Raw genomic sequence first — 23,423 nt, 5'->3', positions numbered from 1 at the left:
GCTGCCTTGCACAAATCAATGTCACAATGACTTGAAGAGGGACTTCCAGGGTGGAGCTGTTGCTTAGCAGCCAGTCTTAGTCACACTCTTCATTTTCTTGGTTTAAGTCCCCACGTGAGAGTGGCAGCTCATGGAAATAATACATGAGAGGGCCAGGATTACTGGAAGTTCCTCTGAGGACCTGTTCTTGCCCAGAACTACTGAGAAATCCAGAAGGTCCATGCTATCTTCTCTACCTGGGAACTTGAGAAGAACCAAAACCATATCATGGATCAGACAGCCATACATCTGGAACTTTGGTAAGGGTAATCATGTTCTTGGACTCTAGTAGATGTATGAAAACTCATCTTTTCAGCATTGGAGCCTAACTGGAAAGAAATAGAAAAATAGAATATTCACAAGGTCTCTGATTACACAAGGTCTCTGATTCTGGATGGAGGCAGAAAGAGCGTTCCACTCACCAAATCATGTGCTTCAGCAAGGGCCAGCTTCCATCTTAATAAACCTGCACTGGTTTTTTCATTTGCACAAAGATACCCTTGGAGCTAGCTGCAGCCCTCGGTATGGAGGTGGTAAAGAGGAAATGCCTTAATATTTGCTAAATACCAAATATAGGTTAGTCCCTCACCATGTAAGATTTGTCCTTGTGTTAGCTCTGAAATTCTTATGGCATCCTTAGGAGGACAGAAATGATTCATGCCATTTTAGAGATAAACCAAGGCTTAGGAAGTTTAAGTAACTTCCACAAGGTCACATAGCTAGTCAATGACAGACTAATACTTACTGAAAGCCAGTGCTGAGAAATTTCAAAGCCTTTGTTCATTCCTCCTACCACCAGATGGTAGATGGAGGTTTTAAGAAAGTTTGGAAGATAGTATATAGAAAGCATATTTTCCTCCTCTCTTTCTCTCTTCTCCAGAATAGAGATCTCTATTCTCTTGGACAGGGATTCTCAATCCTGCTTTGAGTGGTACATTATTTTATATCACTCTATTTATTATCCTATAATTAGCATTAATTCATGGATAACATAACCTACTACATATAATTTCACAAACAACTCGGTATAATGCCCTAACTATAAAGTAAAGGAGAAAAAATAATTTCTAACAAAATAATATGGATTTCAGTATATAAATGTTTAGGTGTAACTACTTTAGAGACAATGAAGTAGTCAGATTCTTACACCATAGGTTGTATAATGAATTAGTCTAGAATTAAGAGAAGATCAAAAGTCCTTTCATACAAGCAGTTTAGGAAAATAAAAGAATAGAGTTATAAGTGGACACCAGAACAAAAACCAGTATTAGGAGAATTAAACACTCCAGATTTACCAATTTCTCATAGCAGACAAAGGTAAATAGCTTTGGTAGAAATAGGAATAATATCTAGACAAATTACAAGCCATTGAAATGAAAAAAAGAAGAGAGTATAAATACGCTATTTTTTTTACTGATGCATTATATTTTACCTATTTATGGGGTACATGTGATATTGTTACATGCGTAGAATGTGTAATGACCAAGTCAGGGTATTTGAGGTGCCCAATACTTTGAGTATTTATCACTTCTATGTATTAGGAACAATTCAAGTCCTGTCTTCCAGTTACTTTGAAATACACAATTTGCTATCAATAAGCATAGTCACTCTGCTGTTGAATGACAGAACTCATACCTTTTATCTAAGTGTATGTTTGTACCTGTTAACTTATCTCTCTTCATCCCCCACCACCCACTCACCCTTTCCAGCCACTAGCATCTATCATTCTATTCTCTATTCTCTACCTTTATGAGATCAACTTTTTTAGCTCCTACATGTAAGTGACATTGTCTTTCTGTGTCTGGGTTATTTCACTTATGGGTTATTTCATTTTTACATAATGACCTTGGGTTCCATCCATGTTGCTACAAGTGACATGATTTCACTATTTTTTATAACCAAATAATATTTCATTGGGTATATATACTACATTTTCGCTATCCATTCATCTGTTTATTTAATATCTTTGTGAATACTGCTGCAATAAACACACAAATGCAGGTATCCCCCTGATATACTGCTAGATCATATGGTAGCTAGCAGTATTCATTGTCTTGAATTCTATTTTTATTGTGCTGTGGTTTAAGAGTGTGTTTGGTATGATTTTGGTTCTTTTACATTTGTTGAGGATTGTTTTATGTCCATTATGTAGTCAATTTTAGAGTATGTGCCAGGTGGCAATGAAAAGCATGTATATTCTGTTGTTTTTAGATAGAGAGTTCTGTAAAGGACTATCGGATCCATTAGGTCCAATGTTGAGTTTAGGTCCTGAATATCTTTGTTAATTTTCTGCCTCAGTGATCTGTCTAATACTGTCAGGGGAGTGTTGAAATCTGTCAATATTATTGTGTGGGAGTCTATGTCTTTTTGCAGGTCGCTAAGAATTTACTTTGTGAATCTACGTGCTTCTGTGTTGGGTGCATATATATCTAGGAAAGTTAGGCCTTCTTGTTGAATTGAACCCTTTACCATTATGTAATGCCCTTATTTGTCTTTTTTTAAATCTTTGTTAGTTTGAAATCTGTTTTGTTGGAAATTAGGAGGCAACTCCTCCTTTTTTCTGTTTTCCATTTGCTTGATGGATCTTCCTACATCCCTTTATTTTCAGCCTATGAGTGTCATTACTTATAAGATAGGTCTCTTGAAGAAAGCACACCATTAGGCTTTGCTTTTTTATCCAGCTTGCCACTCTGTGCCTTTTAAGTGGGGCATTAAGCCCATTTACATTCAAGGTCAGTATTAATATGTGTGGATTTGATCCTATCATTGTGCTGTTAGCTGGTTATTAGGTTGGCTTGTTTGTTTAGTTGCTTTACAATTACACTGGTCTGTGTGCTTAAGTGTGTTTTTGTGTTAACTAGTAGTGGTCTTTCTTTTCTATATTTAGTGCTCCTCTCAGGATCTCTTGTAAGGCAGGCCTGGTAATGAATTCCTTCAACATTTACTTATCTAAAAAGGATCTTATTTCTCCTTCACTTAGGAAGCTTAGGTTGGCTGGATATGAAATTCTGGGTTAAAGATTATTTTTCTTTGAAAGTGTTGAATATGGACCTCCAATCTCTTCTGGCTTGCAGGGTTTCAGTGGAGAGGTCCTCTGTTAACCTCACGGGGTTCCCTTTGTAGGTGACCATGCCTTTCTCTCTAGCTGCTTTCAACATTCTTTCTTTCATTTGGACCTTGGAAAAGCTGATGATTGCGTGTCTTGGGGATGATTTTCTTTTGTAGAATCTTGCAGGAGTTCTCTGTATTTCCTGAATTTGACTGTTGGCCTCTCTAGCAAGGTTGGGGAACTTTTCATGGATGATATCTTGAAATATGTTTTCCAAGTTGTTTACTTTCTTCCCCTCCCTTTCTGGGATGCCAATGATTCATAAATTTGGCCTCTTTACATAATCCCATATATATATATATAACTGTACATATAACTGTAGTGTAGATTGAGTACAATCACTAGACTTCTTTCCTGGATGTTTTCACCAGGCTGAGGCTTTGTGCAGGGCCTTTATTTGAAGCTGACTTCTTGTTTCTGGTTTCAGAGGGAGGTTTGTTAGTGAGGTATTTTTGGTGTTGAAGCTTTGGGGTGTGATCCAGCAGGTGGCACTTAGGCTTCTTGGTCAGTCGGTAGACTCTGCTCAGTTGTACGGCTCCCTATGTTTCCGCACAGTTACAGCATTTTCTTTCTCAATGCTCTGAAATTGCAGAGTTCCTCTCCCACTTCAGTGCTGGCTGTAGACTGTGACTTGGCACGCCTGAGTGGCCCACTGCAGCTCTGGGGTGATCTCAGTGCTTGTTTCTTCCTCACCATGGAGGCAGCAAAGGAAGAGATCTTAGTAGTGGTTGTGGCCAAGGGTTACTTGCTTGTCTCCTGGGGGCTCCACCCCAAAGAGATGTAGGTCGGCAATCACTCAGTGCAATCAGCCCAGGATGGAGGGTCTGTGCTGTGGGCCCAAGCCAGGGGTTCCTTGCCTGGTGATGAGCAGTGGTGGGGACCCGTGGGAGATGAACTGGCCTGTTCTCCTCTCCGTCATTTCTGAAAAATATCTTTACTGGGAATAATATTCTTGACTGGCAGTTTTTTCTATTCACTTTGAAAACTCAAAGCACTTTGAAAATATCAACCCATTCTCTCTGCCCTTTAAGGTTTCTGCTGAGAAATCTGCTACTAATCTAATAGTTGAATAGACATTCCTTTGTATGTGACTTGATACTTTTCTCTTGCTGCTTTCAAAATTCTTTCTTTGTCTTTTACTTTTGACAATTTGAATATAATGTGCCTCAGGACCTGTTTGGGTGGAATCAATTTAGCATTCTTTGAGCCTCCTGAACCTGGATGTCTGTATTTCTCCCAAGACTCGGGAAATTTTTTGATATTATTTCATTTAAATATGTTTCCCTCATATTTTCTCCTCACTTCTTCTGCAATGCCCATAGTATGGACTTAATGATGTATGTAAATCCTGTAATCTTTCTTCATTTTTTCTAATTCTTTTTCTTCTTTTTTTAATCTGCCTGTGTTATTTCAAAGGACATGTCTTTAAAGTTCAGAAATTGTTTCTTCTGCTTAGTCTAGTCGGTTGTTGAATCTCTCAATTGTATATTTATTTCATTCATTGAATTATTCAGCTCTAGGATTTGTTTTGTATTTTTTTATGATATCTATCTCTTTGTTAAATTTCTTATTCAAATCATGAACTGTTTTCCTTATTTCATTGAATTGTCCATCTGCATTCTTTGTATCTCACTAGGATTCCTTAATATTATTATTTTAAATTCTTTTTTTGGGAGGCCATTCCATATATTTCCTTGTGATTGGGGTCTGTTACTAGAGAATTTCTCTTTGGTGTTGGAGATGACAAGTTTCCTTGCTTTGTCATGTTGATGTGTCCCTACATTGATTTCTACACATGTGATAGGAAAGTCTTCTCTTCAAACGTTATGCAGTAGGTTTCACAGAGATAGACTTATTTATATGAACGGGTCTTGGGATGTCAATTCAGGGAGGGTGCATTGGCCTTGTTCTAGGTGGAGTAGTAGTATATTCTCCACATAGTGACCAGCTATAAACCACAATGGTGGCATTTGAGAGCTTCTCAGTGGCTTAGGCAAAGTGAATTGGTGGCAATGATGATTTGGTTTTGTCAGAGTGGGCTCACTGAGCTGTTTTTCAGGTCATGGCCATGTGTGTGCATAGGGTGGGTTGGCCAACTTGGAATCTGGCTCACCAGCATTGGAGCCACATGGCTGTTATTCTGACTAGTAGAATGGGCATGTGGTTACTTGTGCCTGCCGGGGCAGTCTGTGGGGCTGTTGTGCAGTTGTTCGGCTGCTTGGTTGGACTGAGGATGTGTCTTCTGGGGACAACCTACAGCAGTTTCTCAGGTCTGGGAACCAGCTATATAACTGCTTAGTTGCCCAAAGGTCATGTTTGTCATAGGTAGCCCATCAGGCTGTTTCTCAGGCCTGGATTGTGGTCATATGGCTTCTTGGCTGGCCTAGTTATGAGTCTACAGTGGGTGACCTATAAAGCTATTTCTCTGGCGCGGGACACAGACCCACAGCTGCTTGGCTGAACTGGGGGCATTTCTGCAGACAGTAGATCACAGGGACATTTCAGAGGCCCGAGACACAGGCACAGGACTGCTCAACTGGCCTAGGAGTGTCTTTGCTTGAGGTGATCTGTGGGGTTGCTTCTCAGGTCTGGCATATAGGTTCAGGGTTTGCTTGGCTGGTCTGGAGGTATGCACAGGGCTTTTCTGAGACACAGACATAAGGCTGCTCAGCTGGTCTGGAGGGGTGGCCTGTGGGACTGCTTCTCGGGCTTGAAACAATGGTGCACAGCTGCTCGGCTGATCTAGGGACGTTTCTGCAGGAGGTGACCCACAGGACAGTTTCGAGGCCCAGAACATGAGTAAACAGCTGCTCAGCTGGCCTGGGGGCTTGCCCTCCAGGGGCAGCATGTGAATTTGTTTCTCAGTCCTGGGACATAGATACATGTTTGCTCCACCAGCCCAGAGGCATTTCTACCAGGTGTCACCTTTGGAGCTGTTTCTCAGGCTCTAACTGTGGGCACAGGGGCACTGAACAAGTCAAGGGCTTGTCTGCAGTGTGTAGGCCATCTCAGGACTATGTTTCAGGCCCTGGATGCAGGCCCATAGCCACTCCACTGGCCTGGGAGCATGTCAGCTACTCAGAGGCTTGAGAGTCTCTCCTATTTGGGGACGGGTGCCCAGCAGTTTGGCTTGCCTGAAGGCAGATTCACCCTAGATGGAACTTTCAGGCTATTCCCCTGGCTGGAGGTGAAAGCAGTGGGAATTGGTTTCCCTGCTGCGCAGGACCAGCATCACAGCCTATCCTAGCTCAGGCTCCACACTGCTGGGCTTGCAACATTCAACCACCAGTGGAGGCTTGTGGAATAAAGACGGAGCTGCAGTGCTGAAGAGGTGCAGTGGCTATTGGCCCCCAGAGGAGGAAGCACTCCAGAAGTAACTCTGGTCTCAAGATGGTTCCATGCTGCAGCAGCTTGGCCCATAGAAGGTTGAGGTGTATACCCTTGTGCTCCTAATCTGGGGCAAATCAGCTGTGTGATTTCCCAGCACATCTCCAAACTGGGCTCAGGGCTCATGAGGACTGTGGTATTCTCCTGTTGTAAGGACTGTAGATGTTTGTGGTGACTGGTGGGAATCTACTTACCTTTTCCCCACAATGGGAAGTCCCTCCTGACTCCCAGCAGATTTGATTCAGGTGGGGAAGGAGAGGTTGCAGAGGCAGGGTGCCTCCATGGTGCCCTCCTGGACATCCGATGACCACAGATGCATGTTTACTCCCCCACTGTACTATAGCACTCTCTGTCTGATACTCTGGTCAAATCTTAGCTGTTTATTCATTGCCTCGGTACCTTCTTCTTTTGGGGAGTGTGAGAAATAAATGTCAGGCATCTGCAATCAGCCCTCTTGCTGATGTTCAGAACCTCACAACCAGAAGTAGGCAATTCTGAGCTGGAAGGCCTGGTCTGTCATTCTCATTGTATATACAGTCCATCATTGACCAAAATGTCTTTATGTGGTGCATGACCGTATTGGTATAGATTTCATGACTTTTACTTTCATTAATAGTTTAGGTAATATTAATATTTATAAGTGATTACAGTGTTTTTGAAAACAATGTTTACATTATTAGTGACATAAAGCATATTTCACAAAGTGCCTTGAAAATACGATAATCCATTCTTGCATCGGTAAACTGGTTTGCTTCAGACTAATTCTCCAACTAAGAACAGGTAGAAAAGGCTGGACTAAATAACTAAAATATATATGTTTGACTATATCAAAGATATACCAAGAAAGAAAGAACATGTAAAATCAAAATCTCAGAGAGAAGAGAAGCCCAAAGCGGCGACAGTTTAGGAAGCGCAGGACTCCAATCATTTACTAGAGCTGAGGCAAATCTGGGCTTAGGGCACCACCTAGAGCTCAAAAGGAGGCAGTGACCTCCAGTAAAGAATAAGTAAATATCTCCAATGAAAACCAAAACAAGCAAGCCAGAGAAGGCTGGAATAAACAATACTTCAATGCCAAGACACGGATGTACATTCGCCAGAAACAGAAGCAGACAGGGAACCATCACCTCCCCAAATGGACAAGGCAAGGAAACAGTAACTGACCCTAGTGAGACAGGATATGTGAGTTCTCTGACCAGAAATTCAAAATAGCAATTTTAAGGGAACTCAGTGATCTCTAAGATAACACAGAAAAGCAACTCAGAAACTTATCAGAGAAATTTTAAAAAGAGATTTAAATAATAATTTTTTAAAAATTTTAAAAATGGAACTGAGAAAAACATTTTCTGAACTGAAAGATTCATTAGAGGTTCTCAACAGCAGAATGGATCAATCAAAGGAAAGATTCAGTGAGCTCAAAGATGGACTATTTGAAAACAAACAGACGCCACGCAAGGTGGCTCATGCCTGTAATCCCAGCACTTTGGAAAGCTGAGGTTGGAAGATCACTTGAGCTCAGGAGTTTGAGACCAGCCTAGCCAACATGGCAAAACCCTGTCTCTACTAAAAATACAAAAATTAGCTGGGCATGGTGGTGTGCACGTGTAATCCCAAATACTTGGGAGGCTGAGGCAGGAGAATCACTTGAACCTGGGAGGAGGAGTTTGCAGTGAGCTGAAATTGGGTCATTGCACTCCAGCCTGGGTGACAGAGTGAGTCTCTGTTTAAAAAAAAAAAAGAAGAAGAAGAAGAGGAAGAAGAAGAAGAAGAAGAAGAAGAAGAAGAAGAAGAAGAAGAAGAAGAAGAAGAAGAAGAAGAAGAAGAAGAAGAAGAAGAAGAAGAAGAAACAGAGAAGAAAAAGAAAAAAGAATACAAAACACGGAAAATTTCCTACAAGATATACAAAATTACCTCAAAAGACCCAATCTAAGAATTATTGGTGTTCAAGAGGGAGTTGAGCAGGAGCAAGAGGTAGAATCTCATTCAAAGAAATAATAACAGAAAATTTTCCAAAACTTGAGAACGATATAAACATCTATGTACAGAAAGGTCTGAGAACATTAAACAGATATGACTCAAATAACACTACCTCAAGGAATAAACTCTCAAAGGTCAAGAAGAAAGAGAAGAACCTAAAAACAGCAAGAGAAAAGAAGCAAATAACATATAGGGATCCCCAATTCATCCAGCAGCAGATTCCTCAATGGAAACTATAGGAGTTTCCATCCTCAGTGGAAACTAGGAGTAAGTGTAATGACATTTTCAAAGTGCTGAAAGAAAAAAACTGCCATTTAAGAATACCGTATCCAGGTGGCCATGTCTAAGTTCTGTACATGAGTGGAAATGATGTGTCCAACTTTCAGGCCTTGTCTCCTTGGTCCCTTTCTCTTTCCACAAACTGAGACCTAGCAACAGCATCAGCTTTGGAGCCAAAAGTGGAACCCTTTGTTGAGATACCCCTTGTTGAGATAAATTCTTTGTGTGAGAAGACCAGCTAGGGGTTTGTGCCCAGGAGACCTGTGGGATGAACTTCCTACAGCTTTGCGCTGCTAAACAATCACTCTGATTTGGCATCTCCTTTAGCTAAGTTACAGAGCAGAGTTTTCAGGGCTGGTTAAGTAATCCTGCCTCCTCCCTTTGCCTCTGCCTGTTTTCAGGTATATTTCTCCCCTCAGGCACTGTGATGCTTCCTGCGGGTTAAGGCAGGGGCAGATCTTCTGCAAGGAAACACAAGATAGTGGGAAAACTGGTTGTCCATCTCAATATCACTTTTTCCAATGTAGAAACTGAGCTGGAGGAAAATTTTTCACATGCTTGTTCTGGGCAGAATGGCAGGAGGGGTGGAAGTCCAATTCTCTTACCATCTGCTTGGAATTTTTTCACTTCTCATGGCCCCAGCAACTGTTTTCATATTTGAATTCTGGGATATTGTTGGTGATAATACCAGTTCTGTATATTCGGTTTTAGTTTTCTAGGGAAGGCAAAGAGTGAAGCCAGTTTGCTTCTATGCTGCTATTTTGGAACTGGAAGTCCATTCATTCTTTTTTTTTTTTCAGCTTTTCTAATCTGCTGTTAAACCCATACATTGAATTCTTATTTTCAGTGATAATACTTTTTCTTTCTACAATTTTATTTGATTCTTGTTTATTGTTTCTAAATTCTTCGTCTTGTCATTTAATTTCTTAAATATGGTAATCAACTTTATCCTCTTTGTTGAAGTGATTATTATTTAATTTAATAATTTTAAAACGAGACAAATCTGTTTAAAACATTATACCAAAAATTGAATCTACTTAGACCACTGCAACAGAGCAAGTAATTCCCTGGAATAATAATAATTCTTATATGTCTTCAGAGACAGTCAAATGAGAAAAGTCATTAACAGTTTCATAAAGTTATAACAGTCTCCATAAACATCTGGCATCCTTTTGATACTATAAAATGTGCATGATGGAAACTACTGAATTATTTACTTAAGGTCTTCATCAAAACTGGCCACACTATAAAACTTGGTCTAAGTATTCCTTGGTACTAGCAGATACCTGCATGAGTTCCTTTGTGCATGGTCATCATTCAAAACTTCGATCCTTGGCATTTCTTAGAGCTACCTGAAATTCTGCATTAGCCTCTTATCATTACAGAGATGGTTATACAGGAGATACACATAACATATAGACAGTCTGTCTTTGACTATACAATGTTGGGTCTGGCTTTAACGAAAAATTGATAAATTTTGCATCAGTCAGGATGTAGATGGGCCCAGTTATGTTATGTTGGTCACATTGGTAATATGAATAGAGATTGATGGGAAATTTCTCTTTCCTTGTGTATACTGGGATCTTTATTGACTTTGTTTTTAGAGCCTGATCTTTTTATTTTAGCCTGTTTCCTAAGAAGTCAAGCATTTGCTTTGTGTTATTTCCTTGCTTTCTCTGGCTTCCCTTTGTTCACCTTGCAGTCCTGTTGCTTTCTCCAAAATCTCAAACCAAGTATGGTTATTTTAAAGTCCATGTTTGATGACTCTGATATCTGGATTTTTCTGTGGGTCTGTTTCTACTCTCTTTTATTATAAGCTCTTGTTTTTATCAAATGCCAAACATTTTGTATGAAAAAAATTGTAAAAATTAGTTGAGTCTCTGGATGATATCTTCAGAAAATATTTACTTTTGTTTATGACATGCAATAAGGATAGAAGTGGATCACTTTAATGCAACTGGGAACTGAATTGATGCAAAGCTGAACTTCAGGGTTTTTTGACATCTGGTCTGTTTCTTGTTTACCCTTATTCCTAGGGTTTATCTCTTTGAAGTTCTGACTAAAATTTCAAACTGTGTTTTACAGTCTCCCCTTCTCCATGGCCAACCTAAATCTTGTTTCCGAGTTCTCAGAGACTGTCTAACCAAAGTTCTGCTCAAATCCTCTGCTTCTCAGTCAGCTTTTTATTTAGCAAGCGTTCCAATGGAACAGCAGCACCAAAGTTGAACTCACCACTTTGGGCTTCTCTTTTCTCTGAGATTTTGGCTCTGAATGTTCTTTCTTTCTTTATATATCTTTGATGTCTTCAAACACATATATTTTACTTATCCAGTTCACCTGTTCTCAGCTAGAGAATTAGTCTGAAGCAAACCAGTCTACCAAAGTAAGAATGGTTTACCACATTTTCAAGGTACTTTGCGAAATATGTTACATGTCACAAATAATGTAAACATTATTTTCAAAAAGCACATTAATACCTACAAATGTTAATATTACCTAATTAATGAAAGTAAAAGTCATCAAATCCATACCAATATAGTCATACACCGCATGAAGACATTTTGATCAATGATGAACTGTATATACAATGGTGCTCCCTAAAATTACAATGGAGCAGCCCTATTCAGGTGTACCATTTTTAATTTTAAACCATAGTTTTACTGTTCCTTTTCTGTGTTTAGATAAGTTTAGATACACAAATACGTAACATCATGTTACAATTGCCTACAGTATTCAATACTGTAATGTGCCGTACACGTTTGTAGCCTAGGAGTAACAGGCCATAGTATAAGCCTAGGTGTGTAGTAGGCTATACCACTTAGGTTTGTGTTAAGTATAGTCTATGATATTCGCACAACAAAGTCACCTAATGACACATTTCTCAGAAAACATCCTCATCACTATGTGTGATTGCATTTCTTTACATTTTATTTACCCTCAGTATTATTGCAATTGTATTTTAAGTAGACAAAATGCTTGGAGTAAATTATACAATAATTTTCGGACCCTATCTTTATTCCATTTAAGCTTGGCTCCTCATAACAACCTTCTATATTACTAGGCTTCCTGCATTATTTCCTGTAAATTTCACTGTGTTCACATATATAACTACTACTAGTTATTTTTGTAGAGTCCAACAGGACATATCTGAATGTGATGCGGGACATTCACTGTATGCCTGGGCAATGCAGTGTAGGATGTCTAGCCTCCCTAGCCTGTTGACCAGGAACAATTTTTGACCCCAACAATTTTTAACAAGCAAAAATTATTGCACAAATTTCCAAAACACCCTCTGGGAATCAGTGTCACCTTTTTTGGAAACTCTACCTTAGATCTATAAAAATCATCCTTGAAGGCCGTGCTAACGCGGAGTATATGTAGATTCCAGGGTCATCACCTGTAAAGGTCAAAGTATGGACCAGTCACACTGGGCGTTCTGTTACCTCTAACACCTGGACAACTCCTAAAGACATCCTAAAAAGCTAGTGAACACAAGCTAGTGTTAATATCCATGACAAAGGCAAAAAAGACAAAACACACTCTGATCTTTTTTTCTTGGGTTATTATCTTCAGTGACAATAACCTGTTGTATGTCACCCACCAAGTACCACGTTTTGAACTGTTTTAATCCTGTCATCTTGATCCTCTCAATAATCCTATATAGAGGAATTTTTTTCCTAATTTAGCGATGAGAAAACTGGGGCTTAGAAATCGGACTGCCCCACCTTCTAAAAAAAACTATTAGTCTTCTCTGATTCCGTGGCATTCTATCTGGTCCACGCAAGTCCTCCAGTTCTTTCAAAACCTCGCGCCCCCTCCCCTCGACCCCCGGCCCCCAGTCCCCCCGGGATAGAATGGGCAACCTGATTGGAGGGGCTTGAGGAAAAGGAAAAATGGTCTAAACGCCTAACGTGGAACTAGCTGTCAGCACAACTCCGCCCCCTACTCTTCTGCTGCGGCGTTGCCCAGGGAGTCCACCCACGTACGCAGCAGCGGCTGCGTCTTTTTACTTTCACTTTACTTGCTGCTGGCCCGGACTTTGGGACGTTCTGAACCCAACTGTCCTTCCCTCTACAACAGCGCATTCCTCTTGACTCAGCTTCCAAAGCTATTTGCCACCCCGTCAACCCTACAGCCCCTACAGCCGCGAATCCAGGAAACCCTCTACCCGCAGCCCAGCTACTGAGTTTACAATCCCCTGGGCTTTGGGCTCCAAGGTGCGGGTTCCTGCCCCAGTAGTGGCTCAGTGGACGCCGCAGCTTGCCGCGCAGACGCGCTCGGGCCCTCTCCCCCTCCCGGCGCTCCGCAACTGGGAATCACGGGACTAGCCTCCGTTTCCTTGGCAACGCAGTACACAAGTGCTAGCCCTAGCAGCTCGCGATGTGCTTCAGCCAAGCAGGTTAGGTGGTAGAGGTTAGGTGGGGGGTAGAGGTTAGGTGGGGGCAAGGGTGGGGAAGCTGGGAAAGACTAAGTGGGAGGAAGTGCAGTTCGCCCCGCTCCGTGGAGTTTGGCGTGGTTTTGTAAGTGCACGGTTGGGCCCTACCCTCTGCTCTGTCTCCCCCACCTTCTCCCCGAACGCGCTCACTAGACCCAGGTGCCGTCCCTCACGTGGAGCCTCTCCTCTTTCTTTCTTTTAGACGCCGAGGATAACTACCCTTTTGGAACATGTCAACAGAGGAAACTTTTTCCTCACTTCCATCCCCCAAATTTGATTGGGAACAAGTTTGTCCCTCTTAGGGGATCACCCCACAGAGGGCCTGGGTGTTACTTATCAGATGTGAGTATTCACCTCCCCTTAGATGGGCCTCAGTTCCCTGGCTATTGACAGATAACCAAGTTTCCAAGTTTCGTAAAAGAAAAAATTCTATGGGACTTGAGATCTTCAGAGTCCCAGCATAAGAAAGCGCTCTGTTCTTCTGCAAGCAGCTGTTTAAGGCAATGCCAGAGATTAAAGGATTATTGCTTCCCGCCTTGCACCTCCATTAAACGCAAGCCCTAGCTTCATATAATCCCTACTCCGTCCTCACTTCCAAAGGCCTGTGAGCCAATGCCAGTTACCCTCCCATTCCTCCAAACCTCAGGCTGACAGTTGCATTAGAGTAAGTTCAGCTCTGTGGGGCTCTGAAGACTGATTGCTTCGAATATATGGCAATGTCCTATAGTCTACGTATCCAGCCACACCCCTCTACAAAGTTACCTGTATTACTTGTGGAATTCTATGGTCTTGACCTCAAAGGAGTTAAGACAAGAAAGATCCCTTGCAGAGAAGGTTCAGATGGGAACATGCTAAGTTCACTCCATTTCGATGGCCCTGATGTTCTCTGACTATGCATTGTTTTTTCTTTCTTTCTTTCTTTTTTGTTGTTTGTTTGTTTGTTTTAATATACCACCCAAAGGGATACGGCTTGGCATACGACTTATCTAAGATCCCAACCAGTATAAAAGGATATACTTTGGGAGCCAGAACAGCTGTGAGGTTTAAGCCAATACAGAAGGTAATGTGCTGGGATTTTAGTGTTATCCACATTGTTGCATGCATTTGCACAGGAGTGCAAAGGGCAGAGAGCAAGAGGGGAGTGATCTGAAAGAATATGCCCTGAAATTAAAGAAAAGTAGGCATTTAAGCAAAAGCTATTAAGAAGCCTGTCTGAAAAGCTTGGGCATTAACATTGTAAATATGCGTGTGAGTGCACTGGGGAGAGTGGAAAACAATTTACTGAAGAAATGGTCCCAACACAGGGCTTTGGTGCTGAGATGCCTGAGGTTAAACATTCGAAGCTTGTGTTTATATACATTATATTATCTTGTCAGTTAAAAAACAAATTCCAACTTTTCCACCCTTTTGTGTGATTGGGTTTCAAGTCTAAAGTTCAGTATAGGATCCTAATCTCTTATTCGACATTTTCCTGACACTTGACCTTGAGGAGCAGAGATACTAGCTCTAAAAATATCTGAGTGAGATGTTAAGGGTACTGGCTGTGATAAGTTGCCTTGGTTCTCTACCCATCCTAGATTTATTTCTACAACCTGTACATTATGTATCGCTAGGTAGCTGAACCACACCCATATCTCAGTTTTCTACCTACCAAAGACTTATTTCTGTAGCTTGAGGTGGCTGAACCTTAGCTGATTTATGAACAGAAAGAGGATGATTCTGTTTTTTCCAGCTGGAAGGCTTTTTGTGTATATGTACATATCACTCTCTAACATAATGATCTTTCTCTTGGAAACAGGAAGTGACACCTGCTGCAGGCATGTACCAGAAAGTAAGTCCTCAGCAGGAGAAACACAAACAAAATTTTGCTCCATTTAATGTCTTGGTGCCTCGATTTAAGAGCTACCCAAAGGACACTTACTATCCCAGGTATGTCTCCTGTCTTTTGGTGCACTTCAACAAAAAAAGCAATAGGAGGAAAAGAAGTACGTAATAAGAAAAGAAGCACATAAAGAAGGGATGACATCCAAACCATCCCAGTTAAATAAGCAACCATTCAGAGATTTAATCAATTGTCTCATAGATTTCTGGCATTGTAGAATGTAGAATCATAGTTACTCATTCAATGAATTTTTGCTAATATGCCAGGCAGTTCTGTAGATTCGACAGATTTTGCAGTAAATTCATCACACAAGTCTCCTGATTTCTTAGGGCTTACATTCTAGAGTCCAGACAGAACACAAGCAAATACACAAAAAAATATCAATAGTAATACAGTGACCGTATAATTTGTTAGTCAAACCGTGACACTTCTGAGAGTACAAGGGGACCTATTAATCATTCTACCAAGACAGTAGCCATAAGGTAGGGACTGTCATGGACAAACCAAGAAGTAGGTTGTCCAGGCTACAAAGAAGGTAAAACAGGATGACAATATGATAGGGAGTGATGTGATGGCCTGAAGTCTACTTTAGAAAGGTTGAAGAAATGACACTTAACCTGAGATCTCAATGACAATCCTAAGCCAGGCCTGTGAAGATCTGGGGACAGAGCATTCCCAGCAGAAGGAACAGCAAGTGCAAAGGCTATAAATTGGGAAGGAATTTGACGTGAACAAAAAGAAATGCTAGCATGGCTAGAGTGTAGTGAGCGAGTAGGAAATGAGACAGAAATGGAAGGCATACTGGAGCACATAGGCCTTGCAGGCCAACAGGCTTACTCTCAATGCTTTAGGAAGCTATTCAGACTGTATAGACTTGTAGGGCAAAAGGTCAAGGTCTTTCTTTTGTTGATGAGAAATCCAAGGGTCACAGAGTGAATGTAACTTTCTCAAGTTGCATTAAGGAAGTAGAAGCATTGAGTCTTGACCCCCATGTCCAGTCCGTTATTTCCTGACAGTAAAGAGTCTACATCAAAAGACAAAGTGTGATGAACATAGTCAATTTTTAAATGATCCCATTGTCAAGAAAATTTAACTGGCTCTGCTTTGCTTTGCCTACATTGCAGACAGATTATCACTGCACTTTTATCACCAACTTTAAATGCTGGGCAGTACTAATTCATCACTGCTTTAGATCTCTTTCATCACCCACCACTTCTAGGACCTTCTCATCTCTCAGCTATAGAGACTGAGGTACAGAACTATCTTTTAATCTGGAGTCAATCTGTGCTCTAACTGGATGTCAAGATTGTCAAGTTAGATGTTTAACACTAACATTTAACTTGAAATACATTAACAGGTAAAGGAATCCCATGCTTAATTAAAAAGCTAATCAATCTGTTGCCTTTTTCCAAGAGGTTAGGCCTAGTTCAGGGATGGCTCTGGTACTGATGGAGTTTGTGTATGGTCACTAACTCATTAGACATGATGCTTGTATTTTTATTTCTAGCCCTGGCGCATACAACCCAGAGAAGAAGCCACCTCCAAAAATTGCCTGGCCAATGAAATTTGGATCTCCAGACTGGGCTCAGGTTCCATGTCTACAGAAAAGGACCCTAAAAGCTGAGGTAATAAGACTGAACTTCTGTAGAGGACTGTTATTCAATCTAGTACTTTCATATGTATCAGGGACTCTTAATTAGGGGTCTGTGAATGAACTTCAGGAAGTCCTTAGTCCCAAAAAATTATATGCACAATTTTGTGAGTATATGAATGTGAGGAACTTTTTGGAGAATTACACTGTTTCATTAGATTCTTAAAGGTATATATGACTAAACAAAACGACATTTTCTTATTTGATCCTTAAATAACTTTTGTGGTGGATACAGAGGAAATATCCCTACACAATAGAGGCCCAGATGGATTAAGTGATTTGTGCAGGTTTCACAACTGGAATCCAGACCTTGTGACTCCGAATTCATTGCTCTTTCCAACATACCCCTTGAGTACTACTAGATCACTGAGGAGCCATAGAGCATTCAGCTAACGGCATGGATTCTGGGGACAAAACTGCCTGAATTCAAATACTAGCTGTGGTATTTACTTGGTGTATAATCTTGAGCAAATCTTTTGACTTTTCTAAGCCTCAGTTTTTTAATCTGTAAAATGGGTATTATAATAGAATCAATCCGACAAGGTTATAAAGAAAATGTGGAAAATCATTTAACACAGTACCTGATAACATAGTAATTGTCCAATCTGTTAGCTATCATAATTCCAGAGGTGCTTTTTTTCTTTCCTAGTGGAACTTTTCATCAATTCCACAATTATTTATGAAATGCCGAATGTATTAACATTATTTCGTTAGGGCCTATGGGTAACATTCAAGAATTAAACATATAATCCTTGACTTCAAGAAGCCCACCAACTACTTGGGGATTTACTAAGTAGTAAATAATTCCTAGCATGGTATACACTGTAGTAAGATGATAAAGGGTAGATGTACATACAAATTTTGGGAGAATCACTAAGGCTAGATTACTATGGGGTTGGGATTCACCTCTATAATGTACAGTTCTTTTTTGCATAACTGGGAAGACCAGAGGCAGAGGGTTCTCGTTAGAATATTGATCTAGACAATGTTCTTTCATTGCAGCTGTCCACGGACAAAGACTTTAGAAAGCATCGGAACCGTGTGGCCTACCTAAGCCTGTATTATAATTGAGCAGCTGTGACTACCTTCACATGCTCCTATTATACACAGACTCTCCAGGACTGAGGACAGAGCTGCTCTTCTTCTTCTGCATTACTGTGCCCCCTTGTCTGGCAGCCTGGAGCCCAGGGAGGGACAAGGGGCTTATAGCTGCTGTATGAGAACATAAAGACTAGTGCACAGTGCTATCTCCATCTACTGGCTTGTGGCATACACATGCGCGTCTGGGTCTGTGGGTTCCTGTTGGGTGCTGAGTTGGGTGATTTCATTTTAGTGACATATTTGTGGGCCCCTGCTCTCTAGTTCTAATTGCTAGGTGCCAATTTTATATATTCTACCGCTAGCCCTGGTCATAGGAGACTGTTAGCCTGTACATATCAAGGGTTTGGATGGGATTTGGGCTTACGAGATACAGAAAACACTTAAGGCAGATTAAAACATGTCTTGGAGCTCTTCTAATTCTGTTCCTCAGTATGGAGTGGGAAGGTCTTGATTTGATTGGCTTTCCCAGATTGACATAAAACTCAAAAACTAAAAAATTGCCCCTTTCCTATGACATCATCCATTTAGTCTGTGGGTCAACATATATACTGAGGTCCTACTATGTGTTGAGCAGAGCAGTAAGCACTGGGGATATGGCAGGAATCAAAATAAACTTTTCTACTAAGTCCTTGGGCCTGGCCTGAAGTCAGAGGAGGACTCCCCAGAGCAGCTAGTGGATTGGGTCTGCCCTCCAATCCAAATGACCCCCTAGAACCTTACAAGTCATTCTGGGGTTACAAAGGTCATAACTTTATAGCCCCAGACTGACTTGTAAGCAGCTACGTTTAAAGTACTTACCCAGACTCTCGGGCCTGAGAGGTAGACCCCTTTCCTTCCAGCACTAGCTGAAATCATCAAGTATAGGTTTGTCCAGGATTGGCGCTAAATATGATCTAATCTTTTAAGAAGAGGGTCCTTTAGTACCCACTTAGGCTTCTTCGTAATTACCAGAAAGGTGGTAAGCCTGCATGTGTCTGGACACCAAAAATCGAGAAGCTGCCAGTGGCTGCAGGACAGCCTACTGTAACCCTCATGGCCACCCCCTGATGAGCATTAGCTGGGGAAAGGGCTAGCAAGAGGTGAAGCCTCCTGGCCATATGATGCCGTGGGGGGCCTAATTCCTTAAAGGCCAAGGTCTTCTGAAACAATAATGGTGAAGGACAGAAAAGTCTTTATGAGAAATCACATAGGACATATTAAGATAACGATAAAGATAACCTCAGCAAAAACATACCTAATATATACACTTCTTTTAATCTGATGATTTAATGATTTCTGTTATCTTGTCAAGAAGTATTCATGACTTGAGATAAGTCAGGATTAACTCTTATCACCTCTCCTGCACACCTCCCTCCTTTTTCTCCTTTGTACCCACATGTGCAGATTTTTTCAGAGGTGATAATTTAGCATTCAATGTTTTCTCTTTTTCTGCTTCAGTGTCTTAGGTCCCTTTGGAGGATATTGATGAGGGTGGGGGTGGGGACAGAACATCTTTCACACTGTTTAGTATATATGCTCAAAGCTTTTCCCAGGGAAGGGAACTCTCTAACATAGTAATCTGATTTGATGAAAGATAAAATTTTAATATAGCTTCAGTTAACCTTCAGGGTCCTTGAAAGCACTACATTGTATATAAAAGTAATAAAGTACAAATGAACCCAAGGACGAAAACATATCGTACCATATTTATTTTACATCTAGACTTGGTTCGAGGAGTTTATAGTATTTTTAGGTCTTAATAGAATTAAGTTTTATTATAGTGCTGTTTTAGTGGGGTAAAGCTTCCAATGTGACAGATTTATATAATATGTAGACTACCTGACATATTGGAGGATGTAGTTTGACATGCAGACAACAGAATTTGTGACACTAGGATTTTACGAGTATGTATAAGGCCAGTTGCAACATTTACAGTTCTGCTCCAACCTTGGGCATACTTGAGGTGAAAGGTATTGCCTTCCACACACCAGAAGAGCTTGTTATTGTCCTCAGGATTACTATAAATGCCATCTGCTTTGCCACTACAGAAAACTCCATCTCCTCTACTGCCCCCATCACTGCCGCCTTCTCCATCACTTCCCCTGTCACTGCCACCTTCTCCACCACTGCCACTGCCACTGCCTCTGCCAATATTAACACAGAAGCCTTTACTTCTGGGTGTCACAGGTCGATTATACCAGCTGTTGACAGCTGGTGGAATATATTCTAAAAGAATAAAGACATTTCAAAGCATCATCATAACCTGTTTTAAACATAGAAACAAGCAGCTCTGGACATTCCCCTATATCAGTTCTGTTCTCAGAGAACTGGAGGGAAGCTGCAACTGGGAAGAATGCTGCAGGGGGACACATGTCCAAAGCAGGGAGGCGGGAAACAAAGGCCCCTGCGGTCCTAGGAGGATGTCAAACCTGGGCTTCCATTCTAGTTCCACTAGAGCGGAAATAAACCCAACCCTACAGTGATAGGAAAGGACTTTTTTGAGACTCATTAATATTTGGGTTTTGATATGGGAGGCTTATCTGTCAGTATTTCTGTCATATGTAATATATTTGGATTTTTGTTACCTTGCTATGCTTTGTCTTTTGTGCTCTATGTTTGCTTGCTTCGTTTCAGCACTGTTTTTCCCTTCTTTCCTCTCCCACGGTGATTCAGAAGTTTTATATTTCATTTTCCTCTACCAGTAGAATGCTCTCAACCACTAAAATTTTCTGGCTCACTGTTGAATTCGAGCAAATTTTTTTTTTTTTTTTTTTTTTTTTTTTTTGCTTTTCTGAGACAGAGTCTCACCCTGTCACCCAGGCTGGAGTGCAGTGGCATGACCTTGGCTCACTGCAACCTCCGCCTCCTGAGTTCAAGCGAATCTCTTGCCTCAGTCTCCTGAGTAGCTAGGACTACAGACGCATGCCACCATGCCCGGCTAATTTTTTGTGTTCTCTAGTAGAGGTGGGGTTTCACCATATTGGCCAGGCTGGTCTCAAACTCCTGACCTCATGATCCACCTGCCTCGGCCTCCCAAAGTGCTGGGATTACAGGCATTAGCCACCATGCCCAGCCAAGCAAATCATTTTATAATCTCTCATAGGTTATTACAGTTCTAAAAATCAATAATTATATTAATTTCCTTAGAGACCTAAGGAAATTATATAGCATCTTCCACTGCTCTACCTCCACTTTTAGACCTGCCCCAAGGGATGCTTAATGCAAGGAACATACAAAGCCCATGAAGGGCAGGAGTTTCTTGCTTCATACGTTGAGACCCATCAGCCACCTGAGTGTTTGTCCCTGATCCTTTTTATGATGTCCCTCTAGCCATCCTCACCAAGACCCAGACAACAAAATTTATGCATCTAAATTAGGAAATGGTGCACTGCCACGAGTGAGAGAATTGATCTAGCTCAGAGACAAATGCCGGTATATACAGGCATACCTCAAAGATGTTGCAGGCTCGGTTCCAGGCCACCACAATAAAGCAAATGTTGCAATAAAATGAGTCACACAAGTTTTTTGGTTTCCCAGTACATATAAAAGTTATGTTTACACTCTACTGTAGTCTATTAAGTGTGAAATAGCATTATGTCTAAAACAGTGTACATACCTTAATTTTAAAATATTTTATTGCTAAAAAATGTTAACAACTATCTACACCTTCAGTGAGCCATAATCTTTTTGCTGGTGGAGCATCTTGCCTCAGTGTTAATGGTTGCTGACTGAGGGTGGTTGCTAAAGGTTGGGGTGGCTGTAGCAATTTCTTAAGATAACAATAAAGTCTGCTACGTCAAATTGAAATTGACTTCCTTTCTTGAAAGATTTCTCTGTAGTATGCAATGCTACTTGAAAACATTTCACCCACAGTAGAACTTCTCTCAAAATTGGAGTCAATTCTCTCAAACTCTGCTGCTACTTTATCAACTAAGTTTATGTAATATTCTAAATCCTTTGTGGTCATTTCAACAATGCTCACAGCATCTTCACTAAGAGTAGGTTTTATCTTAAGAGACTACTTTCTTTGCTCATCCATAAGAAGCAGCTCATCATTTGTTCACGTTTTTTCATGAGATTGCAGCAATTCAGTCCCATCTTCGGTCTTCACTTCTAAATTCTAGTTCTCTTGCTATTTCCACCATATCTGCAGTGACTTCCTCCACTAAAGTCTTGAACACATCAAAGTCATCCATGAGGGTTGGAATCAACTTCTTCTAAACTTCTGTTAATGTTGATCTTTTGACATCTTCCGTTGAATCACACAGGTTGTTGATAGTATCTTAGAATGGTGAATCCTCTCCAGAAAGTTTTCCTTTTAGTTTTCCTAGATTAATCAGAGGAATCACTCTGTACAGCAGCTATAGCCTTACAAAATGTATTTCCTAAATGATAAGACTTGGAAGTCAAAATTACTCTTGATTCATTTGCTGCAGAATGGATGTTGTGTTAGCAGGCATGAAAACAACAATAATCTCTTCGTACATCTCTATCCAGGCCATTTGGTAACTAGATGCATTGTCAATGGCCAGTAATATTTTAAAAGAATTTTTTTCTGAGCAGTAGGTCTCAACGGTGGTCTAAAAGTATTCAGGAAGCCATACTGTAAACAGATGTGCTGTCATTCAGGCCTTGTTGTTCCATTTATACACCAGAGGCAGAGTAGTTTGAACATAATTATTAAGGGACCTAGGATTTTCAGAATGGTTAATGAGCATTGGCTTCAACTTAAAGTCACCAGCTGTTTTAGCCCCTAACAGGAGGATCAACCTGTCCTTTGAGGCTTTGAAGTCAGGCATTGACTTCTCCTCTCTAGTTACAAAAGTCCTAGATGAGCATCTTCTTCCAACAGAAGGATGTCTTGTCTACCTTAGCTACCTAAATAACGAAATCTGTTATTTAGTGTAGCCACCTTTACCAATGATCTTAACTACATCACCTGGATAACTTGTTGCAGCTTCTATGTCAACACTTGCCGCTTCACCTTACTCTTTCATGTTGTAGAGGTGGTTTCTTTCTTTAAACCTCATGAACCAACCTCTGCTAGCTTCACACTTTTTTTCTTTAGCTTCATCACTCCTCTCAGTCTTCATAGAATTGAAGAGAGTTAGGGCCTGGCTCTGGATTAGGCTTTGGCTTAAGGGAAAGTTATGGCTGGTTTGATCTTCTGTCTAGACCACTAAAACTTTCTTCATATGGCAATAAGACTGTTTTACCTTCTTATCAATCATGTGTTCACTAAAGTAGCACTTTTAATTTCTTTCAAGAACTTTTTCCTCTGCATTCACAACACAGCTAACTGTTTGGCACAGAAGGCCTAGCTTTTGGCCTATCTTGGCTTTCAACATGCCTTCCTCACTAAGCTTAGCTTTTGATTTAAAGTGAGAGATATGCAACTTTTCCTTTTACTTGAACACTTAAGATATTGTAGGGTTATTAATTGGCCTAATTTCAATTTTTTTCTGTCTTAGGGAATAGGGAGGCTCCAGGAGAGGAAGAGAGATAGGGAAACAGCCAGTCATTGAAGCAGTCAGAACACATACATTTATTGATTAAGTTCATTGTCTTACATGAGTGCTATTAC

General features: G+C 40.7%; 1 protein-coding gene across 2 annotated transcripts; it reads left to right on the top strand.

Moving 5' to 3' along the window:
• The first annotated feature begins 83 nt into the window (after nt 1-83).
• On the top strand, nt 84-18,012 carry CIMAP3 (ciliary microtubule associated protein 3). Of its 2 annotated transcripts, none has more exons than XM_011737106.2 (6): nt 84-299; nt 13,429-13,568; nt 14,188-14,286; nt 15,025-15,155; nt 16,616-16,733; nt 17,762-18,012. In XM_011737106.2, exons 1-6 carry the CDS (start codon nt 131-133, stop codon nt 17,828-17,830), a joined length of 726 nt encoding a protein of 241 aa, XP_011735408.1. In that variant the 5' UTR covers nt 84-130; the 3' UTR covers nt 17,831-18,012. The 2 variants fall into 2 exon arrangements, with proteins under 2 accessions (XP_011735408.1, XP_011735409.1); XM_011737107.3 differs by lacking the exon at nt 84-299 and adding an exon at nt 12,812-13,190.
• Nucleotides 18,013-23,423: the final 5,411 nt, after the last annotated feature.

Source organism: Macaca nemestrina, chromosome 1 (assembly GCF_043159975.1).
Source record: "Macaca nemestrina isolate mMacNem1 chromosome 1, mMacNem.hap1, whole genome shotgun sequence".
Classification (NCBI taxonomy): Eukaryota; Metazoa; Chordata; class Mammalia; order Primates; family Cercopithecidae; genus Macaca; species Macaca nemestrina.
The sequence above is the reverse complement of the archived record's forward strand: the minus strand, read 5'-3'. Positions and strand labels throughout refer to the sequence as shown.